Source organism: Symphodus melops (genome assembly GCF_947650265.1).
Source record: "Symphodus melops genome assembly, chromosome: 17".
NCBI classification, from domain to species: Eukaryota; Metazoa; Chordata; class Actinopteri; order Labriformes; family Labridae; genus Symphodus; species Symphodus melops.
Window position 1 is genome coordinate 5640285 of NC_136707.1, and position 21686 is coordinate 5661970.

General features: G+C 40.8%; 2 protein-coding genes across 3 annotated transcripts in view; both read left to right on the plus strand.

Moving 5' to 3' along the window:
- sphk1 (sphingosine kinase 1) overlaps nt 1-9453 on the plus strand; it is an 18541-nt gene extending 9088 nt beyond the window's left edge. For both annotated transcript variants that reach the window (XM_079367117.1, XM_079367118.1), the window contains 4 exons: nt 1966-2115; nt 4557-4651; nt 5840-5955; nt 7459-9453. In XM_079367117.1, the coding sequence (XP_079223243.1) occupies nt 1966-2115; nt 4557-4651; nt 5840-5955; nt 7459-8371 (1274 nt within the window). In that variant the 3' untranslated portion in view covers nt 8372-9453. The remainder of the gene's footprint in view (nt 1-1965; nt 2116-4556; nt 4652-5839; nt 5956-7458) is intronic.
- Nucleotides 9454-16022: 6569 nt separating this feature from the next.
- foxj1a (forkhead box J1a) lies at nt 16023-21542 on the plus strand. The gene is made up of 3 exons (XM_079366737.1): nt 16023-16359; nt 17104-17735; nt 18951-21542. Exons 2-3 carry the CDS (start codon nt 17172-17174, stop codon nt 19812-19814), a joined length of 1428 nt encoding a protein of 475 aa, XP_079222863.1. The 5' UTR covers nt 16023-16359; nt 17104-17171; the 3' UTR covers nt 19815-21542.
- The last annotated feature ends 144 nt before the right edge of the window (nt 21543-21686 follow it).

The window sequence follows — 21686 nt, forward strand, 5'->3', positions numbered from 1 at the left end:
GGAGAGTAGCTTTTGTGTCTGGAAATGTTTACAGTCTATGGTCTGGAAGCCAGATTGTGCTCTGATGCACTAAACAATGGTAACCTCTGTGCAGGTGAATAGAGGCAGAGTTTGTCATGTGCCTGTGTGTTTTCACACTCTCACCTCACTCTTCCAGATGGGTTCGCACCTCTTTCTCTGAGATATTTTCATGCCTGTGTGCAGTCCTGTCATCACAGGCCAAATGAGGTAGAGGTTGGCTACCACCAAAAGTGATGCAGGTCATAGTGCTGGGAATTGAGACTCCAAACTAAGGAGAAGTAGAGAACTCTTTATGCTTCAGGTAGCTTTCCAACCCTGATACCGTAAGTCAGCATCAACAGTAGTCACACAAAGTTTATTCTCATCCTTTCTGATTCCCCTGATAGGGTCTCTGGTGAGTCTGTGTTTGCTTTAAAGGTCAAGGACATTTGCTGAAAATCTTCCTCTTCACTCGAAATACCCAAACCATGTTGTTGCATCCAGAATTACGTGAATCCAGCAGCTCTCCTCTAATGCCCATCTTGGAAGCTCAAATGCTGTTGTAATGATGGTCTGTTGTGTTCCTGTTTGAAAGTGCAATAAACGTAAGGAGCGAATACATTTTGATAACACGTTAGCTACAATTAGAAAACCACAAACATGAGTACTCAACCACCTCCACTTATAAGCCAACAATACCTTAATAGTGTTACACAAAAACATAAGAGAAGCATAAATTCCTATCTTAAGGTAATGGTAGCGAGTTAACAGTCCAGAAGTATTGTTCGATTGGAATTGGTTGGATGCTAGGGGTTAGCTGTTATTGCATAGCCTAGCTGTCAGTTGCTAATAATTAATAAAATAGTTGTTTGGCAACATTTAGATTTGTCTATTTCCTATGATTGAATCATAAGCCTGAAATAAGAAGAAGTGAGCATGACGTCAGTGGGACAATGGCGGTTGTGTGAGTATAGTAAATTAAGTGGCTAAACCTGCTTTCATAGCGTACATTCACAGCATGCATTCATAGCTCATTAAGCCAAAAATAGCTAGCGCTGCAATGGTATTAAATTGAGTGGTCCATACAATAATAATTTAAAAGTAAAGACAGGAAACTGAGTAATAATTGAACCTGTTTGGACATTGATGACTTGAACATGTAACCCTTTATTAGTAAAAGAAATAAATAAATACAAATTTCATATATCGGCTGTAGCCTAAAGTCTCCACTGTAGCCGGGCAGCTGTTCCTGGATTAAACCAACAGGATTAATTAATACTTAAATGCTAATGAGTCAGTTTAAAAGGTAAAGGATTGCATTACCTTTGGAGAGAATCATGCTGTTTTCCCCCTGCTTCCAGGCTTTGTGCTAAGCTAAGCTAAGCTAATACCCAGCTGCTTTCTATAGCAATGTGTTCAAACAAGTGTTATTTTTAAACAGATTTGAACAGATAATGAAATGTTTTTTCTCCTCGAAATGTAAAGAGATCATCTTAAATCTGTCTAAATTATTTTATTTACATCGGTCAACTGTTGTCTTCATTCCTTTTTCATCTTCATAAAGTGCCCTTGAGAAATCTCTTGATGGCTCCAAACCCCTGGATATCAAATGTTATTTACTTTGACGATTACTTTGTCTTCTCTTAATCCATATAAGCAACAGGAGGATTTTCTCATGGGTATTATTACTTTTTGATTAAATTGCTATAAATTACCGATACGATTCATGACAAAGGAGCATGTAAGCCCTCCTTCTAAGAAGAAAGGAGCTCGTCACATTAACTGTCTATGCTGTCACAGCCTATGCCTTCACCGTTTCATGCTCTTTGCTCCCCTGAGGGATGAGCCTGTCCTTATACATTCTTTGAAATATTTGTTCATGCATAAGAACACCTCATCTGGTCTTCCTGTTTCAACCCTGTCCTTACCTTCCCTCACATCCACCTGTCTCCCTCTTCATCTCAGGTGTGGTGTATACAGAGGTATGCCGGCCCTGCAGAGTTATGATCCTGGTGAACCCTCACAGTGGTCGTGGACAGGCTCTCCAGCTCTTCACGGGCCACGTACAGGGCATGCTTACTGAGGCCTCTGTCCCTTACACACTTGTCATGACAGGTCAGTACTTATGCACATCTACACTTTTATCATGCATGTGATTAGCTGGAATTCCCCTTTAGATCACCCTTACTTTACATTGAAAAGGGTTGAAGGGATCAAACCTTCAACACCAATATAGATAAGCAATGCCTGCAGGTAGCCATCCTGCCACTTCTGATCTGATCTGATCAAGAATGGACATCCTCAAAGGTCCCATATTATGCCCTTTTTGCGGTCGATAAGGTTATGAATGAATATTGGGTCCTATTGTATTTCATCGACAGTCAGCTGTAATGAATGCACTCGCCTAGTGAATATAATGAGACACAAAAAAAAAGTGTTAAATTATTAACAATACACATGCGGCTTAAAGGAGCCGATTTGAGTGTGTACTGTTCTTCGTGCATTCTCACCTCTCTTCAGGGCTGCCAAGTTGTGATCAAATAATTTAGGACTGTAGGTGACGTTGGGCCATATACACCCACATTACCCCAGTAAAATCCAAGTGTGATTTTCTCTGCAGTTATTATGCATCCCAGGCCACATGTTTAACATGCAGGCCACTGCACTCCAGATTAAATGTCAGGCTCTGAAACTGCTAAACATTCTGTGTGAGTTGCTGGTGGCCTTCTTATGACCTTAAACAGTGTTGTGTGTCGGTAGTTGTCATAAAAGACTCTGAACCCCAAGTGACTTTCTTCTGAATACGAACAAGCTGCTTTGAAACAGGAACATGCAGAGTGCATCTTTTTTTTTTTTTTGCCTCAGAGCTTTAACTTTCAGCTGCCATCCATCCCAATCTCAACCCTGACTGGAGGTTCAATTTGTCAGGTAGCATTAGCATATCAGCTGTTTCTCTACCGGCAACCAGCTCAGCAGTGCATCAGCTGAATCTTAACAACAGCTCAGTGAGAGTCAGAGACAGTGGAGGAGAAAGGGGTAAAGTGTTAGTTTGAGGGAGAATGCATATGTGCATGCAGGATTTCATTTTGCAGACGTAAAGGAGGGTGAGCGGCTTGATGGTGATGAAATAAGACAGAGAATAACTGACGACTCACGCTGAAGAAAAAGCCATCAGAAGGTAGATGGAGGAGGATATGGGTTGCTGAGGGCCTTCAGTGTTCAGACACGGTAGGGACAATAAGCGATTAACTGGCAGAATTAATTTACCCATGCACACACTTCCTTGATGATGTATCACCCAGCCTTTGCCTGAGGAAGGACAAGCACCAATCGACACTCCTCTTGTGTCAAGCTTGTACCTTTTACATACTGTATGAAGCATCCAGTGTACCAAGCTTTATCTTTACCCTGTTTAACCTCAGGAGAAGGCAGTGGGGTAAGTGCAAGAACAGGAAAAAAGAATTTACACTAGATTTTTGCCTTAACAGAGGGTCAATCACAATCAGTGCAGCTCAAAGGAGAATCAGCAAATTGACAGCTGGCCGATCAGGGGAAAAAAAAAAAAACAACCACTCCGATGTGTTTGGCAGTGAACCCTTGAATAGGGCAGTGGCAGGGAAATGAAGCATCAGGCCAAGTAAAACCCGTCACGTTAAGAGTGCTGACTCAGCTGTGCAGCGCCGTTTCTTTTCTTTTCACTCTGCCTCTGTCTGTCAACACAGCACTGCATCATCGCCTCAAGCCTGCGAAGCACACAAGCAAAAACAAACAGCAGCACAGCGCAGGGAGCACCGTTGGGGGACAGAGAGAGAGAGAGAGGACAAGTTTTTGGGGACAGGTAGAGGTTGAGCAAAGTGAAACGGAAGAAGAAATGTTGATTTAGATTCTCTCCTCGATCGATACTTGAGCTGATGCAAGAAAATATTTCCTCCTTGATGGCAGTGCCTGAATACTCGATAACTTCTCTACCGTCTGCCTTCCTCTCTCACTCTATTCTACACACAAACAAATACACACCACTACACCGGGGAGTCTGGACTGGAAGGACTGTGGACTTTTAATGCTTGCTGTATTGGCCCACAGAGACCCCATGCGGAGGGACCCACTCAAGGACGCTGCCAATAAAGACAGGCTGATGATGTATCTCAGCCCTCCACCGGTGCATTAACCAACAACCAGCACTCACATGCACGCGCGTAACACTCGCATGCACCCACTGAAGGCACACACTCACACATAAGCATATATGTTTGTCAGTCACAGATGTTTGCATGGTGGCTAAGCTGCCCTGGAGCTGTTGAGTAGCCACTGGATCTGCTAATGGCGGTGGTGGTGGTGTGTGTGTGTGTGTGTGTGTGTGTGTGTGTGTGTTTGTGTGTGTGTGTGGGTGGGTTGAATCCATTTTCTGCCTTAATCCTCTGATCCTATCCCAGAGGCTGACAGCAAATCTGTCCGTGCCCTTTGTTATTGTTTTGCCTTTTTTTTTTACACATTTTCTGCGTTGGCTCTTTTCGGTTATTTTTGTCTCATCTCTCTTCCAAACTTTTGTCCTTCAGAGCATCACAACCATGCACGGGAGGTGGTGAAGAAGGCAGACCTATCGAAATGGGACGCCCTGGTCATCATGTCTGGGGACGGGCTGCTGTTTGAGGTACCTTGGCTATAAACAGCCAGTTTTAGTTTTACCATTTAGTTTTCATTTGAATAAAGTTTTTTGTTTTTTAATGCTAAGATAAAAACCACATTTGGAGTTGAGTAAAATACATTTAAAATAAAATAAAACACTGAGGCCTGAAGTTCAGTATTTTGCTGTTGCCATGTTGGGTTTTTCTTTTGAAGATTGTCCGAAATTTTCCAGAAACTTTCAGGACATTCCACAGATTTATTTGAGATTTTTCCAGAGAAAACATTGGGATATTTTTGATTTAGAAATTCATGTATTTTTAAAAAAAATACAAATATTCCAATAAACTTCTGACTTTTTTTTATAGAATTGTTTCAGGAATCACAAACATTTGGAAATTTTCATTGGGAATACATATTGTAATGCCCAAAAATACAAATTTGAATAGGACATTTAGCATTTACCTGCTAAACCCAGACATTTGTTTTCTTTAAATGAAAAAGCTTCCTTTAAACACCTCCTTAAAAACAAAGAACTAATCTTGTAGCAGGCATATGATGCTCTCTGCTGGAAAACACAGAAACATAGTTCACATTTTTCCAGGTTTTTGTGCTATGAGATATGATTTTTATGTGTCATGGAATATTGATGTGGTCATGACATGAAGTTAGTAAAGAAAAACAGCTAATGTAAAAGAGTTTTGTATTATTATTTTTTTCTTTATTCATTTTAATTGTTGGTAAGATTACAATTTTAAATCTTCCAATCAAACATTGATGAAAATGATGTAAACTCTCTTACCCATGTTTCTATTTTTATCACTTTTCATCATAGGCCTGTAAAAATTTAATTTGTACGCAGGCATAACAAAAAGCCCCGTGCCTGCATGTATTTCTAGCTCCTAAATCTCATTAGCTCTTATTTTTTATGTCAATATACATTGCTTTTAAAATATTTAAAATTATAATAAACACTCTTTCAAAAATATGTATGAGGCCGTTAGTCTTTTTTTTTTTTTTGCTCAGGGACAAAGAATTGTATGAATGAACTATGCAAATATGCAGCCATGGATTCTTTGATGTTCACTGGAACACCACACTTGATACTGTAGCTATCAAAAAGGCCTTTTTTATTTCTCTAGCCCGTACACAGACTCTAATTTCTCTAAAGGACTTGGCCTGATTCCGTTTTTTGTGTTTGCTTCTGTTCATTCAGGTGATAAATGGTCTGATGGAGCGGGAGGACTGGCAAGAGGCCATCCAGACCCCTTTGGGGATTCTACCAGGTGGCTCAGGCAATGCCCTGGCAGCTTCTGTCCACCACTATTCACAGTGAGTCACTCCATTAATGAGTCATTTAAATGCATGGACCATAAGTACAAGGAAAGAGAAAAGAAGTACCTAAAAATGAACGATTTATCTCCTCTGTGTAATTATGGCAACGGCTGACTGGGCACATCGGTCCTCAGGAGAGAGCAGAGACAGCAGAGCTGTGCAGCAGAGGTCATTCCAGGTTGCTGATAACTCTCAAAGGAATGATGTAATGGGTTTAGAAACTTGCACATTATGAGTGATTATAGTCCACAGTGCAGCTGCCATAACCAGCAGACTAAGCTCATGAGCAAGGTGTTATCTCCATCTGCTGGAAAGCTATCGGTACAACATCAGAGAAATTCATTAAAAAAAATAATAAATAGAAAATTATTACCCAAATGTTTAGCCAGATTTTAAAATGACCACGTATTGATCCAAGTTCTCCCTCCAGCCTCAGTTCTTGTTTTCTCAGATTCCTCAAAACCCTTTTTTTTAAAAACTTTTTTCATTTATTTATGAAGACTTTTTAATCGTACATATAATTATTTCACATCCCTGCAGCACTCATTAAATCAATTCTCTACTCAGTCTACACCTGTCTCTGTAAGCATCTGTTTACCTGCATGCACTCTGTTTGTGCACGAGCAGAGTCCAGTATAGAAAGGTAGTAAACAGTCGGTGACGGAATGAAAACTGCTGACAACCTGGTACAGACAAGCATTTGATAAAAAAAAAAAAACCTTGAATTTCCCTCGGGATCAATAAAGTATCTACTTCTATCTCTCTATCTATCTATCTATCTATCTATCTCTCTATCTATCTATCTATCTATCTCTCTATCTCTCTATCTATCTATCTATCTATCTATCTATCTATCTATCTATCTATCTATCTATCTATCTATCTATCTATCTGTCTATCTATCTATCTATCTATCTATCTATCTATCTATCTATCTATCTATCTATCTATCTATCTGTCTATCTATCTATCTATCTATCTATCTATCTCTCTATCTATCTATCTATCTATCTATCTATCTCTCTATCTCTCTATCTATCTATCTATCTATCTATCTATCTATCTATCTATCTCTCTATCTATCTATCTATCTATCTATCTATCTATCTATCTATCTATCTATCTATCTATCTATCTATCTATCTATCTATCTATCTATCTATCTATCTATCCATCCATCTATCCATCTATCTATCTTGTGAATTTTTTTGGTGACTTTATTTTTTTCCAGCACCACCTTCAGGTCAGTATTTGATTTTGTTAATGTTTTTACACTAATGCTAAGCATCGTCATGTGAGCATTAATTATGAGAATGTTAGCCGAAGACATGAGCATTAAGCACTAAGTGCAGCATCACTGACTAGACACTTGTTTTATAATGTTGAGCTATGATTTATACTTTCTGAAATCTCCTTAATAAATGATCAGATGGATGTTTCAATTTCTTGTTTCATGACGTAGTCGCCCGTAACACTATGATGCGTGTCACCATCTTTCAGGTCGCCTCCAGCGTGGAATGAGGAACTTCTCCTGAGCTGTGGTTTTATGCTGTGTAAAGGTTTGGTCGGCTCTATGGATCTGGTGTCGGTCCACTTGGCCTCTCGGCAGCGCCTCTTCTCCTTCCTCTCCCTGGCGTGGGGCTTCGTTGCGGACGTTGACATCGAGAGTGAGAAGTACCGCCACGTGGGAGCAATCCGCTTCCTGATGGGCACCCTGGTGCGCCTGGCCTCCCTCAGAACGTATCAGGGAAGATTAGCGTACCTGCCTGTTAAGGAGGCACCCAAACCTCCTAAAGGGAGCATCACGGTGAACCACCCTCCCTCCTCAACTCCTCAGGAGCCTTTGCTCTGCGCCTCCCTCCCGTGTCGACTCTTCCCAAACCCCTCACCAAACCACAACGCTCTTCATAAACACATTAGCACAAATTCCAACCATAACACCATCACCAACTCCTCCAACAATGCCATCACAACAAAGAGACCTGAGACTCAGATTGATGGCAAGACCAGAGAACCTGTGGACTCTCTTCTTCCTGGCCTGCACCAGCCAGTCCCAGAGAGCTGGACAGTGGTGAAGGAGGAGGACTTTGTCTTGGTGCTGGCTATTTACCAGTCCCACCTGGCTGAGGACCTGTGGACAGCTCCTGGTGCGATGGCCGACGACGGGGTGATTCATCTGTTCTATGTGACGGCAGGGATCTCCCGTCCCGCCCTCCTGCGCCTTTTCCTCGCCATGGAGAAGGGCGCCCATTTGGCATGCGGCTGTCCCCACCTGGTGTACGAGAGAGTGAAGGCCCTGCGGCTGGAGCCTATCTCTCCACAAGGCATGATCACTGTGGACGGAGAGATGGTGGAGTACGGGCCTGTTCAGGCACAAATCCACCCCGGCTTGGCCAGACTCATATGTGGATAAACTTGGATTATCATAATCTTTTTTCTGGCTGCAGAGCTTTCTAGTTTGGCCTTTTATACTCCGTGTCAGTTTCTGTGAATATGCTGTATTTTTAGAAGTGCCAAAGACATGTTATCAGCGTTCGTAAATTCCTCTATTTTTCTACTGAAACAAATTGTCCTATTTCTATGCCCCTGATTTCTCACTCTCAGTCTTTCCTTCAGGGTCAAAAAAATGGATGGTTGTCCTTGCTGGCTGGTCCCAGCTTAGAGAAATGTGGAGGGATTGTACGTCTGTCGGTCTGTGTGTGTGTGTGTGTGCGTGCTGAAGATCTAGGGATCCCAATGCATGTTTGTGTGCACTCAACTGTGTGTGTACATGTGAGATTGTGCATGAGGAGCTTTGGCTCACAGCGGTGCGGTGCAGTGGCTGAGGAGTGCATTGTGCACTCTGCTGTCTGACCTCATAAGCATGTTGCACGTGAAGAGAAGCACATTTTCTTGTCCTGGGAGGCTCCTGAAGTAGCCCCGCCCCCTTTTTCCCACTGTACTACACTAGGGCCGACAATCTCCCTCCTGGGCCACGGCGCGTTACAACATCACTTCCCCCTCAGCCTGCTGTAGACAAGCTGAGAAGGAGGTATTAATCCTCTGGGGATTTGATATGGAAAAATCTTTAATCTTTCAATAGCTTATATAAGTAAAAAAAAAAATCGAACAATAGCTGATCTAGTAGTCGGAGATTTTAATCACCAATTTTTTTTATGCCTCTGACTGAAAACTTCCTCCAGCTGAGAGTGCATGAGCTGCGAGCTGAGAAACCTGGTCTTCTGGACTTCATTTCCTGCGCTGTCTGTTCTCTTACCCTCCTTCATCATCAAACTAGCAACTGCCTCCACTCGCACATAAATACACACTTTCTTTTCCCCCATCCCCCCTCCTCCTCCTCTTCTGCCAGTTCCTCACTTGCCCTCACACACACACACACACACACACACACACATTCCCTCGCATCTCTGCGGCACTTAGCGAGGGGGAGGGGCATATGTGCATATGATCTCCTCTCCTCTTGCCATTTTAAGATTGTATTCTCACTCTCTCTCTCTCCCTTGGTTTAACAACCATCAGCACCTAATGTGTCCTTAATGTTAAGCTTTACGCATGCAACAGCGTGTGAACTAGACATGAAGAGGCTCTTTTTTTTTTTTTATAATCATATGAAAGCTTGTAAGTGAGTTTCAGCGCTTAACACCTATAAGATTTATGGGGGACGTGGTTTCACACTGGGCCACTCAGCAGAGCATATTGAGCATATTGAGCAGCATGTGATCAATGAGAGCTAGAGGGAGTCAAGTGATCTGCTCCCATGTGCGGCCTTTTTACTGGTTGCTGATGCCGTTTGGAATAAGACCACCGGATCAGACGGAAGTGCAAATGTTTGCGTAACACTGAACGCAAATAAAGTTTATTTATCTCTCAAGATAAATACACTGTGACTGTTAGTCCCACAGGTACACAACATCATTACCAGTTAGAGGGTGAGCTGTCGTCTGAGATAATCATAAAAAATAAAAGTATTTTATAATGATGAGAAAAACAAAAAACAGACTGTTTACAGATACTTTACGAAAGAAGAAGCATAAAACTGAAAAACTGAATTCCCCCCTCATGCTGAAAGTGACAGCTACAATGTTTACACACTAATAATCTAAAAAGTTTGCTGATAATTAACTTGTTAATGTTTGACACATCCATCAGTGTCAAAAAATATCTTTCTTTTTAAATAATAAGTAGAATTAATTCATCTCTTTAGGGACTGTATGAACATTTTTCTGAGCAGTAGCCTATATTTCATTTTCTGGAGAAAAAAAATATTGTTTGTTTGAACATCACAGAGTTTAATCTTCAGGTTACATCATGTTATTTTTGAACATGGGCAGTTAGCTACTTGTTAACAACCGTCATTTTAAGGACGTGTAAAAACTTTAAAAATTCACAAGTGGGGGTCTGCGCTAACGTCGTTTAACTGTGTTATCTTGTGTAACAAAACGTCAACAAACCCATTCCAAATCCCTTTTGACTTTTGGAGTTAAGAACTAAAGCTAACTCACTTCCAGGTTTTAGGACTCATTCCTGTGCCACTCAATAGTTGAGCATTTATAACACAAGTTTGCAACAGAGGCTGTGTTGATGAGACACATGAAAAGAGATTTTAGAATACATCTGCAAGCCCCAGATGGGACGGATGTTAATTATCAGTTATCAGGTGGAGCAGAAAACATCTGAATGTAGGCTTCACTACAGCTGATTATTCTTGGACCAAGGTAGATGCTAGCTCACTAGCAACCCAGCAGGTAGAGGCAGGCTGAATAATGTAGAATCCACACACTGACGCCATGGCTTTCTATGTTTCATACAACATATACCTTTGATGGCATTCTCAAGGCAAAGCTCAAACCCTGCTGTCTTACCAGGTTGTTACTGGACTTATATACTAACGCAACACAATGTTAGCTATTAAGTTATTGAACATTAACATTGTTTTTGTCTTTCAGTTGCTGATCAGTTTTGAATTATTATTTTTTCATAACTCACATTATAGATGTGACAAACTGGCCCACAGCAGTATAGTGTCCATGTTGCCACTTTTGAGCATCCCGTCCTTAGTGTGAAGTGAGTGAGAAATGGTTTCTGTTTCAGTATAGTGATCATTTCATCATATGCTATTATTCCTATCATCTAAAAGTACATTTTGATTATAATGGACAGTGCAAGATGTAAAACAGTGATGTAAAATGTGTAACTCTCGCCTCCTGACTTCCTATGAATCATTTTTGTACAGTCATTTAATGAAATGTAACATACTTAGTTGACCTCTTCCATCTTCCATCCTCACTGCAGTGCCGATTTTTTGCCTGAAACTTGATTATACATCTTTACAGATTACATTTACGTACTGTATGATATTCAGCGCCACATACTCTACCTTCTAACATAACTTTATTCTCAGTGAAACGGGTGCTTTTATGGCATTACCATGTCCTCCACATGCAGTGTTCATGCCTAAATGTATAGAGTACATCTCATGTGCAGGAGATAAGCTATGCAAAGGCCTTGTGGTGGCTGGGGATAACTGGAGTGAGGAGTCCCTCTGCTGGAGGAAACCGGTTTTATAGGGAAATACATCCTTAGGTCATATGATGCATTTTCTTCAAACTACAGCTTCTTAACGGCTTTTCTGATATTTAAGACGATAGATGGATCAATCTTAGCCATAGGAGACGTCTACATCCAGTTTATTGTAATCTATCGTCAGAGAAACTGACCGGATACTACTGCATAGAAACATGGCTGCAAATAATAATCAATGTCAGTAATCTTGATGTTGGGCATTGTTAACTTACGCTCCAGTACTGTTACATTTTCTATTCCACTGGCTGTTTTAATATAACAACACAAATGTTAATATTAACATTAAACGTCCTGGATTTGTCTAAACGTAAGGAAGTTGTGTCACAGATATTGACTGTGATGAGACAAACTTGTTTTGTGGCAGGACCCAATCGGTGATGTTTTTATAAGAATGTTGACGCCTTTTGTACCATGTACACGATGCTTAACTCCAAATATCTTTTCTGTGATTTATGTCTGGCTATTGTACCCACGTTCTCAAAAGCGTGAAATTATTTAAAGAGAAGTGATGGGTGCATCATTGTTTTTTTTCATATTGTATTTGAGTGCAGTAGATCAGGGGATCCACACATACTGTTGAATGTGTTATACAGTCTAGTTAATTAAAAAAAAAAACATTTATCCGTATTGTTAAATACGTGCCACGTATCTGCAGCTTTTTTTTTCCTTTTTTTTTTCAATAAATATGTGACAAAGTGTTTCTCCAAAAAGTGCCTTAGACATTTAAAGGACAACAGATGAACAGACACAAGATCTTACATGAAACACATTTTAGCAATTTGGAGGATAATAGTTATATGCACAACAGTTAATATGGTGCAGACACAAAAAGTTAATCAATGACTCTCTCCTAATCATAAAGCTTTCTGGAGGAAGGTCAACTGAATCTTCTGTTTTAACATCCGTGTGAGGTTGTTATGACGCTTATTAATCTGGCAGTTGGCAACCAAGTATCCTTGATCAACCTATAGTTTCTTGTCAGTTTTTGTTTGTAGTTTTTTTTTTTAGACCAATAAACATAATCATATAGGAAAAAGTTGTCTTTCTTTGTGCCTCTCTTATCATTTATTTCACAGGTTATCTGAGTAACTTGGTTGATTTGAATATTATACTGAAGGAAATATAGGAGTTCCTCTTCCAACACTGTGATCACCACTCCCCTGGCTGTTCCCACCATTAAATGGTATGTGGCGCCCCCATCTGTCCAACAGCAAGTTTTTACTACTTCAGTCACAAGAAGATCGAGAGCCCCAGCAGTCAGGAAAATCCTATCAAAGGACGGTAAATATGAACACTCACACTTTAGTTCTCACTCTTAATTGCAGCAAACTCTCTTTATGCTTACAGTGACAAATTCAGAAATCCTAAACGCCTCCCTCCCACATGGACAATTTTCCTGGTGTTAAGATGGACAGGCCATGAAGTAAACAAAAGTAAGAGAGATAGAGTTCAGAATCCTACAGAAAGTTTTACTGCTGCATGTTTCTCCAGTATGGAAGCCCTAAGCGGACATTGATACATACATTTTGTTTTTCTTCAAGTTATGAGTTGGAATATTTCTTTTTGTTTTATTGTTGTGGAGGATATCTCAAGATAACAACGCTTTATTTCACATTGTATATAGCCTAGATAATTTCCGTTCTTGAGATCTCAAATAATTTTTGTGATTCTCTTTAGATCACAAATCTTCACCTTTTGATGACAGGAAAGATTTCTGGAATCATTGGAAAATAAAACAAAGATGTGTCACTATGATAGACATGCTGCTTCTGCCTATTCCAATAAGGTAAGTCAAGCTTTCAACGTTTGTTTTGCGCTTTTGCAACTCTTATCACAGCACAACAGAGTAAAAAAAAACATTTCTGGAGGCATGTCCTCTTAAGGCTTCCGTACTCCGGGCCTGCAGGATTATTTGTTTTAAATAATGACAGAGCGTCTGTCTGCCAGTCAAGTTTTTCCTCTTTGCCTCCCGTGAATCTCGACTCAGCTATCTGTGAGGTTGCTATGGTTGGCTGCTCCTGCTGTGACCTTTGACCACTGCAGAAGGTGGTGTGACAGGACCAGCAGAGAAGGAGGGGAGGGGGGGGGGAGGATGGTGATGGTGGTTGTGATGAAGTCTGAAGATGCTTACTTGAGCATAAAGGAGTTGTTCCGGTCTGCAGCGCTGAGCCTGTAGGGTTTGAACAATGAGAGGCTTCTGTAGCTGATACAACAATGATATCAAATAAAGACCAAGACCTGATCCTGTTTGGTCTTGTTTTTAATGTTTTTTTTTTATTATCAACAATAAGACATGAATACAAAAATATGAGGAGCACCATCTTCAAACAATGGCTCAGTTCATTGAGATTGTATCCATGTGTGTTTCCCAAACCCCATCATGATGTCCTCAGGTGCCTTGTTTTGTCCAAAGATATTCAGTTTACTCTCATGGGGGAATAAAGAAATCAGCAATATTCACATTTTAAAAAGTGGGTTGAAATATTGATAGATTAAATTGATTAAATAATCACTACTTCCCAAGCTGTATTGCTACTTTTATACAGCAAAACGTCCTGGTACATGACTTTCCATGGATAAAACACCTTAGAATAACTTAAGCAAACTCACAGGCCGTATTTGTTGCACAAAGTCTGTGGAGTGTTTGTCCCATTAAGAGCTGTGATCATGTGAAGCACGCTGTACTCCATGTCATGACTTTAAAGAGGCATCAGGACTGCAGCTACGAGAAAGCCTTTTTATTGCTTTACAGTTGTCTTTGTGAGACTTCCTCTGGAAACCACTCAGCCACACTAATGTAACGCTCAAGGGGCCGAACCTTTTTGTGTTGCCTTTCTCTTTCTCTGTCTTGTGATCAAATTGCTATATTCACACATACACACACATCCTAACAGGCCATACAGAATGCTATAGGCATCTGTTTGACATTTAGCTTGTTTCCCTTCAAAGCGTCACCAGAGTAATCTGAGGGGTAGTTTGCTAATAAATGGGAAAAAGAACAAGGACATTTCTGATACACAGATCTTTTAGTTTTTAATTCTTCTGTTTCTATTCAACATTGGATCATTCAAAAGTTAGGCAAGGAATTGATTGCCATAATGGCTGATCTTTACTTTTCAGGGATAAAAAAAAAAAAAAAAAAGACATCAAGGACTGAAAAGCAGAGACAAGTACAGGTCCTTCTGTTAAACAAAAATAAAGCTAACATATCCCCGTGACTGCGGTTCAAATATTGCCCTGGTGACGTCATCTTGAGTCTGAGTTGCGCAGTAAGCCTTTCTGCAGTTTTTGATGTCCAGAGTGTTTCATTAACCAAAACACAGATTAAACTTACAGACAAAGAAGCCACAGGAGCTGCAACTGCAGTATTACATTTTAACAATTGTTGTTAGTATTAAGTAACTCAAAAAATATATATATTTGACATGTATACTGCAGCCTGTCAGTATGGATAAAAAGTCGACAAGACAGGTTCTCCAATGGAGTGAAGCTTTTTTTTTTTTCTTCCCAAGAGCGCCCCCTGCTGACCGGCGAGCTGACCAGCTGCACAGGTCAATGATAACAGCTGGGACATGGATCAAACTGTAACATTGAAATCCTAGTCACCTAAACTCTGCTGTGATCATCATTTATTATCACACTTCTTTTTGTTCAACTGTTTAATTTTCTGAGAAGTTATTTGAGGCTAAAAAACAAGATTGTCTTCATATTTGAGTTCTTTGTGTGAATAGCAAAACTATATGTCAATGGATGTTTCAAATGTTCTGGCTTCACAGTTAGGGAGTTGTTGCCCATGGGACAAGATGGGAGGATTTGTGTAACCTGCAGTGTGATGATATATCCTTTTGTGACATCAGTCAGCCTGCTTATTTTTTTTGGCTGTTTTAACCGTATGATGTTTAAAGATCAAGATTTTGTAGTGTTATCGTAACATTTATTCATTTATGAATATCTATTTGAGAACAGATATTGTGTTGTTTGTTTTTCTTTAGAAAAGCATGAATCCAATAAATAAATAAATACATGTTACATCATGCTGTCTAGCCTCTCTGTGTTTTAGTGTGACACTGAGTAAAACAATTTGAAATTCAACAGACTTTTGATAAAAACATGTATTTATGAAATCAGTTTTTTTATGAAATATGACATGCAACTAAAGTTTTAAATAACTGCAGTGCAGGGGAAAAAACATTTTCATTGATTATAAGAACATGGAGCCCCTGAAGTCCCAAAGAGTTAAAAAAAAATAAAAAAAAGTTATTTAATGAAATACATAGACAGGAAACTGTACATGCAGGAAAAACTATCCTTATAACGAAAAAGTTATCTACTAGAACCACCGCGTCTTGTGTCTTTACACTTTTATACGTCCAGAGTTTATGGAAATATACTGAGACATCTTTAATTCGATCACAGTCCATGAAGGTCCCCTGAAGTGTCCCCGGGCCTTCGATTGAGAACCTAGACTGCAGCAGCCACAGTTGACGTGAGGGTGATTAAAAATGTAGCGCTATAGAAACCAGGAGGCCAATGGAGGAGCGAGAAGCTGTTTACCGTTTCTATGGTTGCTGGACAAACCTCCTGCAACCAGGTATTAAACTGCCTCCTCCACGGATCCTGCAGCCTGCTGACACCAGTTGTAAAGACCCCCAAGGAGGAGAAGAAGCGCCGAGCACAGCGCCAAACACCCAATCCGCAGGAATTTTTCTAAACTTCACCAATAAACTGACGACAGGTGCGTCCAAGCTGACCAGGCAATACGTCCTGCTCGATTTGGATTTAAAGGGTTTCTCTGCTCAACACTACAACAGACTGAAGGTATGTTATCAGTTTCACATTTAGAAGATTTTTTTCTTTTATCCTCTGAAGGTTTTACACCTGGGAGTCACTGGTTCAGAAGGCCTTAAATCTCTGCGTTGGTGTAAAGTAAAAGCTAAATGCTGATAAATGTATTCAACATTTAACTAACACATTTATCACAAATCATGTATAACTCCCAGTGAATTACATTGTGCTTCAATTAAAGTTCTTTATGCGGAAAATGAGCCACATTTTGATGACCTTAATTCAATTGAATAATGTCCCTGGTGCCTCAGATGAAATTTTACACGCATGAAAGGTCTTAAATATGCCAATGTCTTCGACCATGACGATAAATATAACATAAAAACAATAAAAACTAAATATGATATAGTCCTTTTTTATTCTAACTTTTATTTTCCTTTTTTGTATATTTGAATGACTTAAAGCCTACAGGTGCACGGTGAAAAAAAAAAGGAGGAGAAAAAAGCGTGCGCTCTATTCCAAGTGTCAAGTGCGCATCGGGGTTTTCGGGAAAGTTCTAGGACAGTGAGGAAAGTTTAACCTACTGCTCGGCAAAGGCTTGAATTTCAGATCAGAGTTTAGTCTTACTTTCAACATCGCCTCATCAAATCCAGGTGACAATTTTCCACAGAATTTCAAAGGGTTTCGGGATATTTTACGCACACAGAGGCTCTGTTTTCAAATGTCCTGCAATATCACACTTTGTTGACGCTGTGTTTATATTTTAAACCCTGTCAGGTGGTGGCAGAGGGAGTAGGAAAAGAAGGAGCTGGCTGACGAAGAGGAGAAAGGTTTTGGTGAGAGCCATGCTGTCTCTGAGCTGTGCCGACCCGTGGCCTGAAGGCTCGGTGGGGCTGGAGGAGGAGGTGGTGACCGCGGCTGCCCAGGCTGAGGAGCGGGACAGCCCAAACAACACAAGCAGCAATAGCAGCTTCTGCAGCTCCGTCAACCTGGACGACAGCCTCACCAGCCTGCAGTGGCTCCAGGAGTTTTCCATCCTCGGTGCCAACTCGCCGCAGCAGACACACCAGCAGCCGCACCTGTTCGGCCATCATCCACTTGGCTCCGACGCACCGGCCTCCCCTCTGGCAGGGGACCCTGCTTCCATCGGCATGCCCCTGACCCCGGGGAAGCCCACAGCTGCGGCATACAGTCGGATGCAGGCACTCCCCAGCATCGTGGCACACGGTCACTGTCCCGATGAGGTGGACTACAAGACCAATGCGCACATTAAGCCGCCATACTCCTACGCGACGCTCATCTGCATGGCCATGCAGGCCAGCAAGAAGAGCAAGATCACTCTGTCCTGCATCTACAAGTGGATCACTGACAACTTCTGCTTCTACCGGCACGCTGATCCCACCTGGCAGGTAAAAGACCACACACAGACACACACACAAACACGCGCAGACAAATTACTTCAAACAATGTACACAATACACTCATACACATTGATTGCTCGTCTCCAACACACTTCCTATTGTCTGAAAATGAGTTTTTTGTCAGGACTGCTTTGTGCACTGGGGTCAAATCACAGCTGGGGGCAACATTTTTTTTTTTTAAACCACAAAAGAAAATCCAACATACTGAGAGTCCTGGGCTTGCTGCCACACTCTGAGGAAGGATTATTGAGTTAGCTGTGAGGGTAATTAATAACTTCAGTGACCATGAACAGCACAAAGAATTCATAGAAAACATCATAAAACAAAACAAATTATTTTAATATTTTGTTCATGCAAACACAAACTCTGAAACATTGATAACAAATTTGCAAAGAATCACATTCACAGCTATAGGCCCTGAAAGCCAAAGTAAAAGCAAAGGGTGAAGAATAAGAAAACCAAGTGATAGATAGAATCAAAAATAAATGCATTGAAATTAGACATCAAATTACAAGACGAATGCTTACTGTGAACACGCTTGTGACTATTCTTAAATGTGTTGTTATCCGTCTTTAGATTGACCTTTCTGTGGCATTCCTTGTAATACATACCTCACTGGCTTTTCTGCTTCAGCAAAAACTAGTGCTGTAAGGGTGACGAATTTGCGCTTGCAAGGGCAGGAATTTTCAAGAAAAGTTTAATTTCACCAGATAAATGATTGACGAAGCTGTTGCTGTACTCCCGTGTAACAGCGTCTGGTCCAGACATTTCAGACATTTTGTTATTTCAAGGCAGTGCATGGGGCAGATAATATTTAACAAAGGTCATTGGGTTACTGCTCCATTTAGACTTCAGTGAAGGGGGGGTTGAATGAATGAACGCTGGGTGAACAGTGCATTAATGTGATGTGCTTCATCTGTACCCCCCTCGAGACAAGTGGATGTGCAGTCAGTTGGTGGTGTTTCAAAAAAAAAGTGGTCTATAAGTTTAAACGTTGGAGAACTTAGTACCACTGTCTGGTTTGGAAGGCAAATTTACATTTGGTTGAAAAAAAAGGAGACAGGTAAACTGCTACAGTAGCATCTGTCCATCTGTAGCAAAAGTGAAATTCTATCACTTCCAAAGCTCACTGATTGACATCAAGGTTCAGTTCCTTGTATGTATAAATGTACTTGGTAATAAATCCAGCACTGTGCTTTTCAGAACTCAATTCGACACAACCTGTCACTCAACAAGTGCTTCATCAAGGTGCCACGTCAGAAGGACGAGCCAGGGAAAGGTGGTTTCTGGAAGATAGACCCACAGTATGCTGAGCGTCTCCTTAGCGGGGCCTACAAGAAGAGGCGAATGCCCCCAGTACAGATCAACCCAGCTTTTCAGAGCAGGCTCAGGGTTAACCTTCAGCCCCAGTCCAGAGGCCCCTGCAGCCCCACAGAAGGTATAAACGGCTTGTCTATCAATCCAGAGTCCCAGAGGCTCCTCCGGGAATTTGAAGAGGCGACTGGTGCCGACCAGAACTGGGATCCTCATCTAGCTGAAGGGACAATGCTAGGGTCCTGGCCAGTGGTCAGGGGAAGAAGTGGGCACAAGAGAAAACAGCCACAGGGTTCCAGAAATGGTTCCAAAGCCCTTCGACGTTCCAGCTCACCTATGCTCTCCGCAGACGAACCAAAAGAGATTGGACCACTGAAGGGGGACTTCGACTGGGACGCTCTTTTGGACTCAGCCCTGAGTGGGGAGCTCAGTTTGGATGGCGGAGAACCTCTAAGTCCTATAATGACAGAGGAGGACTTGACAGTTCGGGGGACCCAGATCTCACCAGTTGAGGCCCCTGCAGGGACATCGGACATACACGTGTTGGTGGAGACACAAAGGAATAATGACGTGTCAGACCTTGATGAGGAGACCTTCCTTGCTACAGCGTTCCTTGAGAATCCCTGGCCAGAAGAGGACGAACAATGCCGCAGTGACTTCCTCTGTAGTTCTACTGTCAACCTGGATCAACTGTTTGACCTAGGAGCCTCACTTGGTGGAGACCCAAGCACCCGGATTGACACCCTTCTTTGAGGAATTGTTATTTTCAAGGTCTTCTTTCACTACTAAAACTCTTTGCGAGCCTACGAGAACGGACTCCTTTTTACACTCAGTGACTTTTATTGTCCTTTTCAATACATTTTTATGCTAATTCACACAGGATTTACTTTTGCAATGCCTTCTAAACAAAGATGCCACAACGTACAGCAGCAGAACAAATCCAAACAATAATGTGTTGAATAAGTTATGGGGAACAAGAAATGATTTGTGACAAAGAACGTAGGGCCCGTTATAGAGACTTACTGTACCACGGTAGATCACTGCAATTATGCTAGCAAGCCCGGATATTCTCACGCAAGTAAGTCACCTTAGCTTCTCATCCTTCTATTTTTTTTTCTGAACTGGGGTCCAAGCTCTCCCTTGTTGATTTATGTTTGGACTGCAAATGAATTAATAAACGTTTAACAAAAGAAAACTGTTGTGGAGCAGCACAACAGTAGGGTGGCATAGCTGATACGCTAATCTCGCTTTGTCTATTTTGACAATAGGTGAACGATGCAAACGTGTGTTATAATCAACCAAATTGAACAACAAGCAGAAAACCTCAATGTGTTACATCTAAGTCAAAAAGCTAAATTGATGTTTGTAATGCCCATGTGAACATGCATAGTGAATGGCACATCATGGCCTGTGTTTACAGTACGAACAATGTGTTCATGGGATGTGTGTACACTCCATTTGGCTTAACTTTTACATCAAAGAAGACAACTGAGCAACAGTTGTTTTGGTTCTTATAAAGGAGTAAATAACCAAGTGGCAATAAGGACAAGACTGATAGACTGAGATGCATTTAGTTTTACATGATATGATTTGTTGCTGAAAATTGATTAAATCTGTATATATTATGACAGCAGCACTAAGAGGATGAATAATAAGATATGTGCCAAATGATGTTTGGTGTATGAGGGATTTACTGATTTTTTTTTTCCATTTGAGCTTTTGATACTAATTTTCTGTGTATGCATATTTCAAAATTGATAAGGTATAGTATAACTAGATTAATTATGATTATGCAGCCTATAGTTTGTTTTTTTTTTTTTTTTTTTTCAAAGAACAGAAACCTTTTTATTTCATACTGGACTGAAATGTTTCTTGTAAAAGTACTCAGTATCCACCTTCTTTGATCCAGCAGTATGGTTTAGGGTCAGAACTCACACATCAGAGGTAAAAGTAAAATGGAAATGAAACAGCTAAAGGCAAAATTCTCCAGCAAAGAACTAATATGACCTTAAAATGATCAGATGAAAAAGTGCATGGCTCATTGTAAATGAATACCTGACCTTTAACGTGCCCAGCACAACTCTTGGGACATGACAAAGTGGCAGTGCATTTAATGACAAAGAGGAAATATCAAGTCTTTTTTTGCGAGGTGTTGTTATTGGGATTAAGAAATGTTGGTGATGATGCGTGGATTGCCTTGTTGGAAGCAATACTAAAGCTCATGTTTTCCTGTTAAAATTTGTGACAGTGCAATCAATTGATACTTGTAATTTACATTCAGTGCAGTTTACTTTAGAGACCAGTTTCACTCTGTTGTGTATTATGACGTGTAAACACACTCTTTCAGGACAAAGGACTCCAAGACAAAGAAACCTGAAGTGATTGTGTATTAGCTCTTGGCTATTAAATAACACATTTTAAAACAAAAATGTTTTCATTTTACTTCCTAATTGCTTCTGGAAAGCCAGAGAAGTATCATGTATGGATTACTTTACTTTTCTGTTTTTATTCTACTTCCGATTTTCTTTGTCAAATAAAGAAAAGAAAAGAAAGATTGCATCTTAATGAATTATTTATAGCCATGTTTGACTGCCTGGCCAGGCAGGGGCTTTTTCTGTGTGGAGT

What these genes read in the sequence shown, in the direction of transcription:
- foxj1a (XM_079366737.1), top strand. Translation starts at nt 17,172, where the DNA reads ATGCTGTCTCTGAGCTGTGCCGACCCGTGGCCTGAAGGCTCGGTGGGG. An exon ending in ACGCTGATCCCACCTGGCAG is followed by an intron (nt 17,736 to 18,950) that starts GTAAAAGACCAC and finishes TGTGCTTTTCAG; the next exon opens with AACTCAATTCGACACAACCT.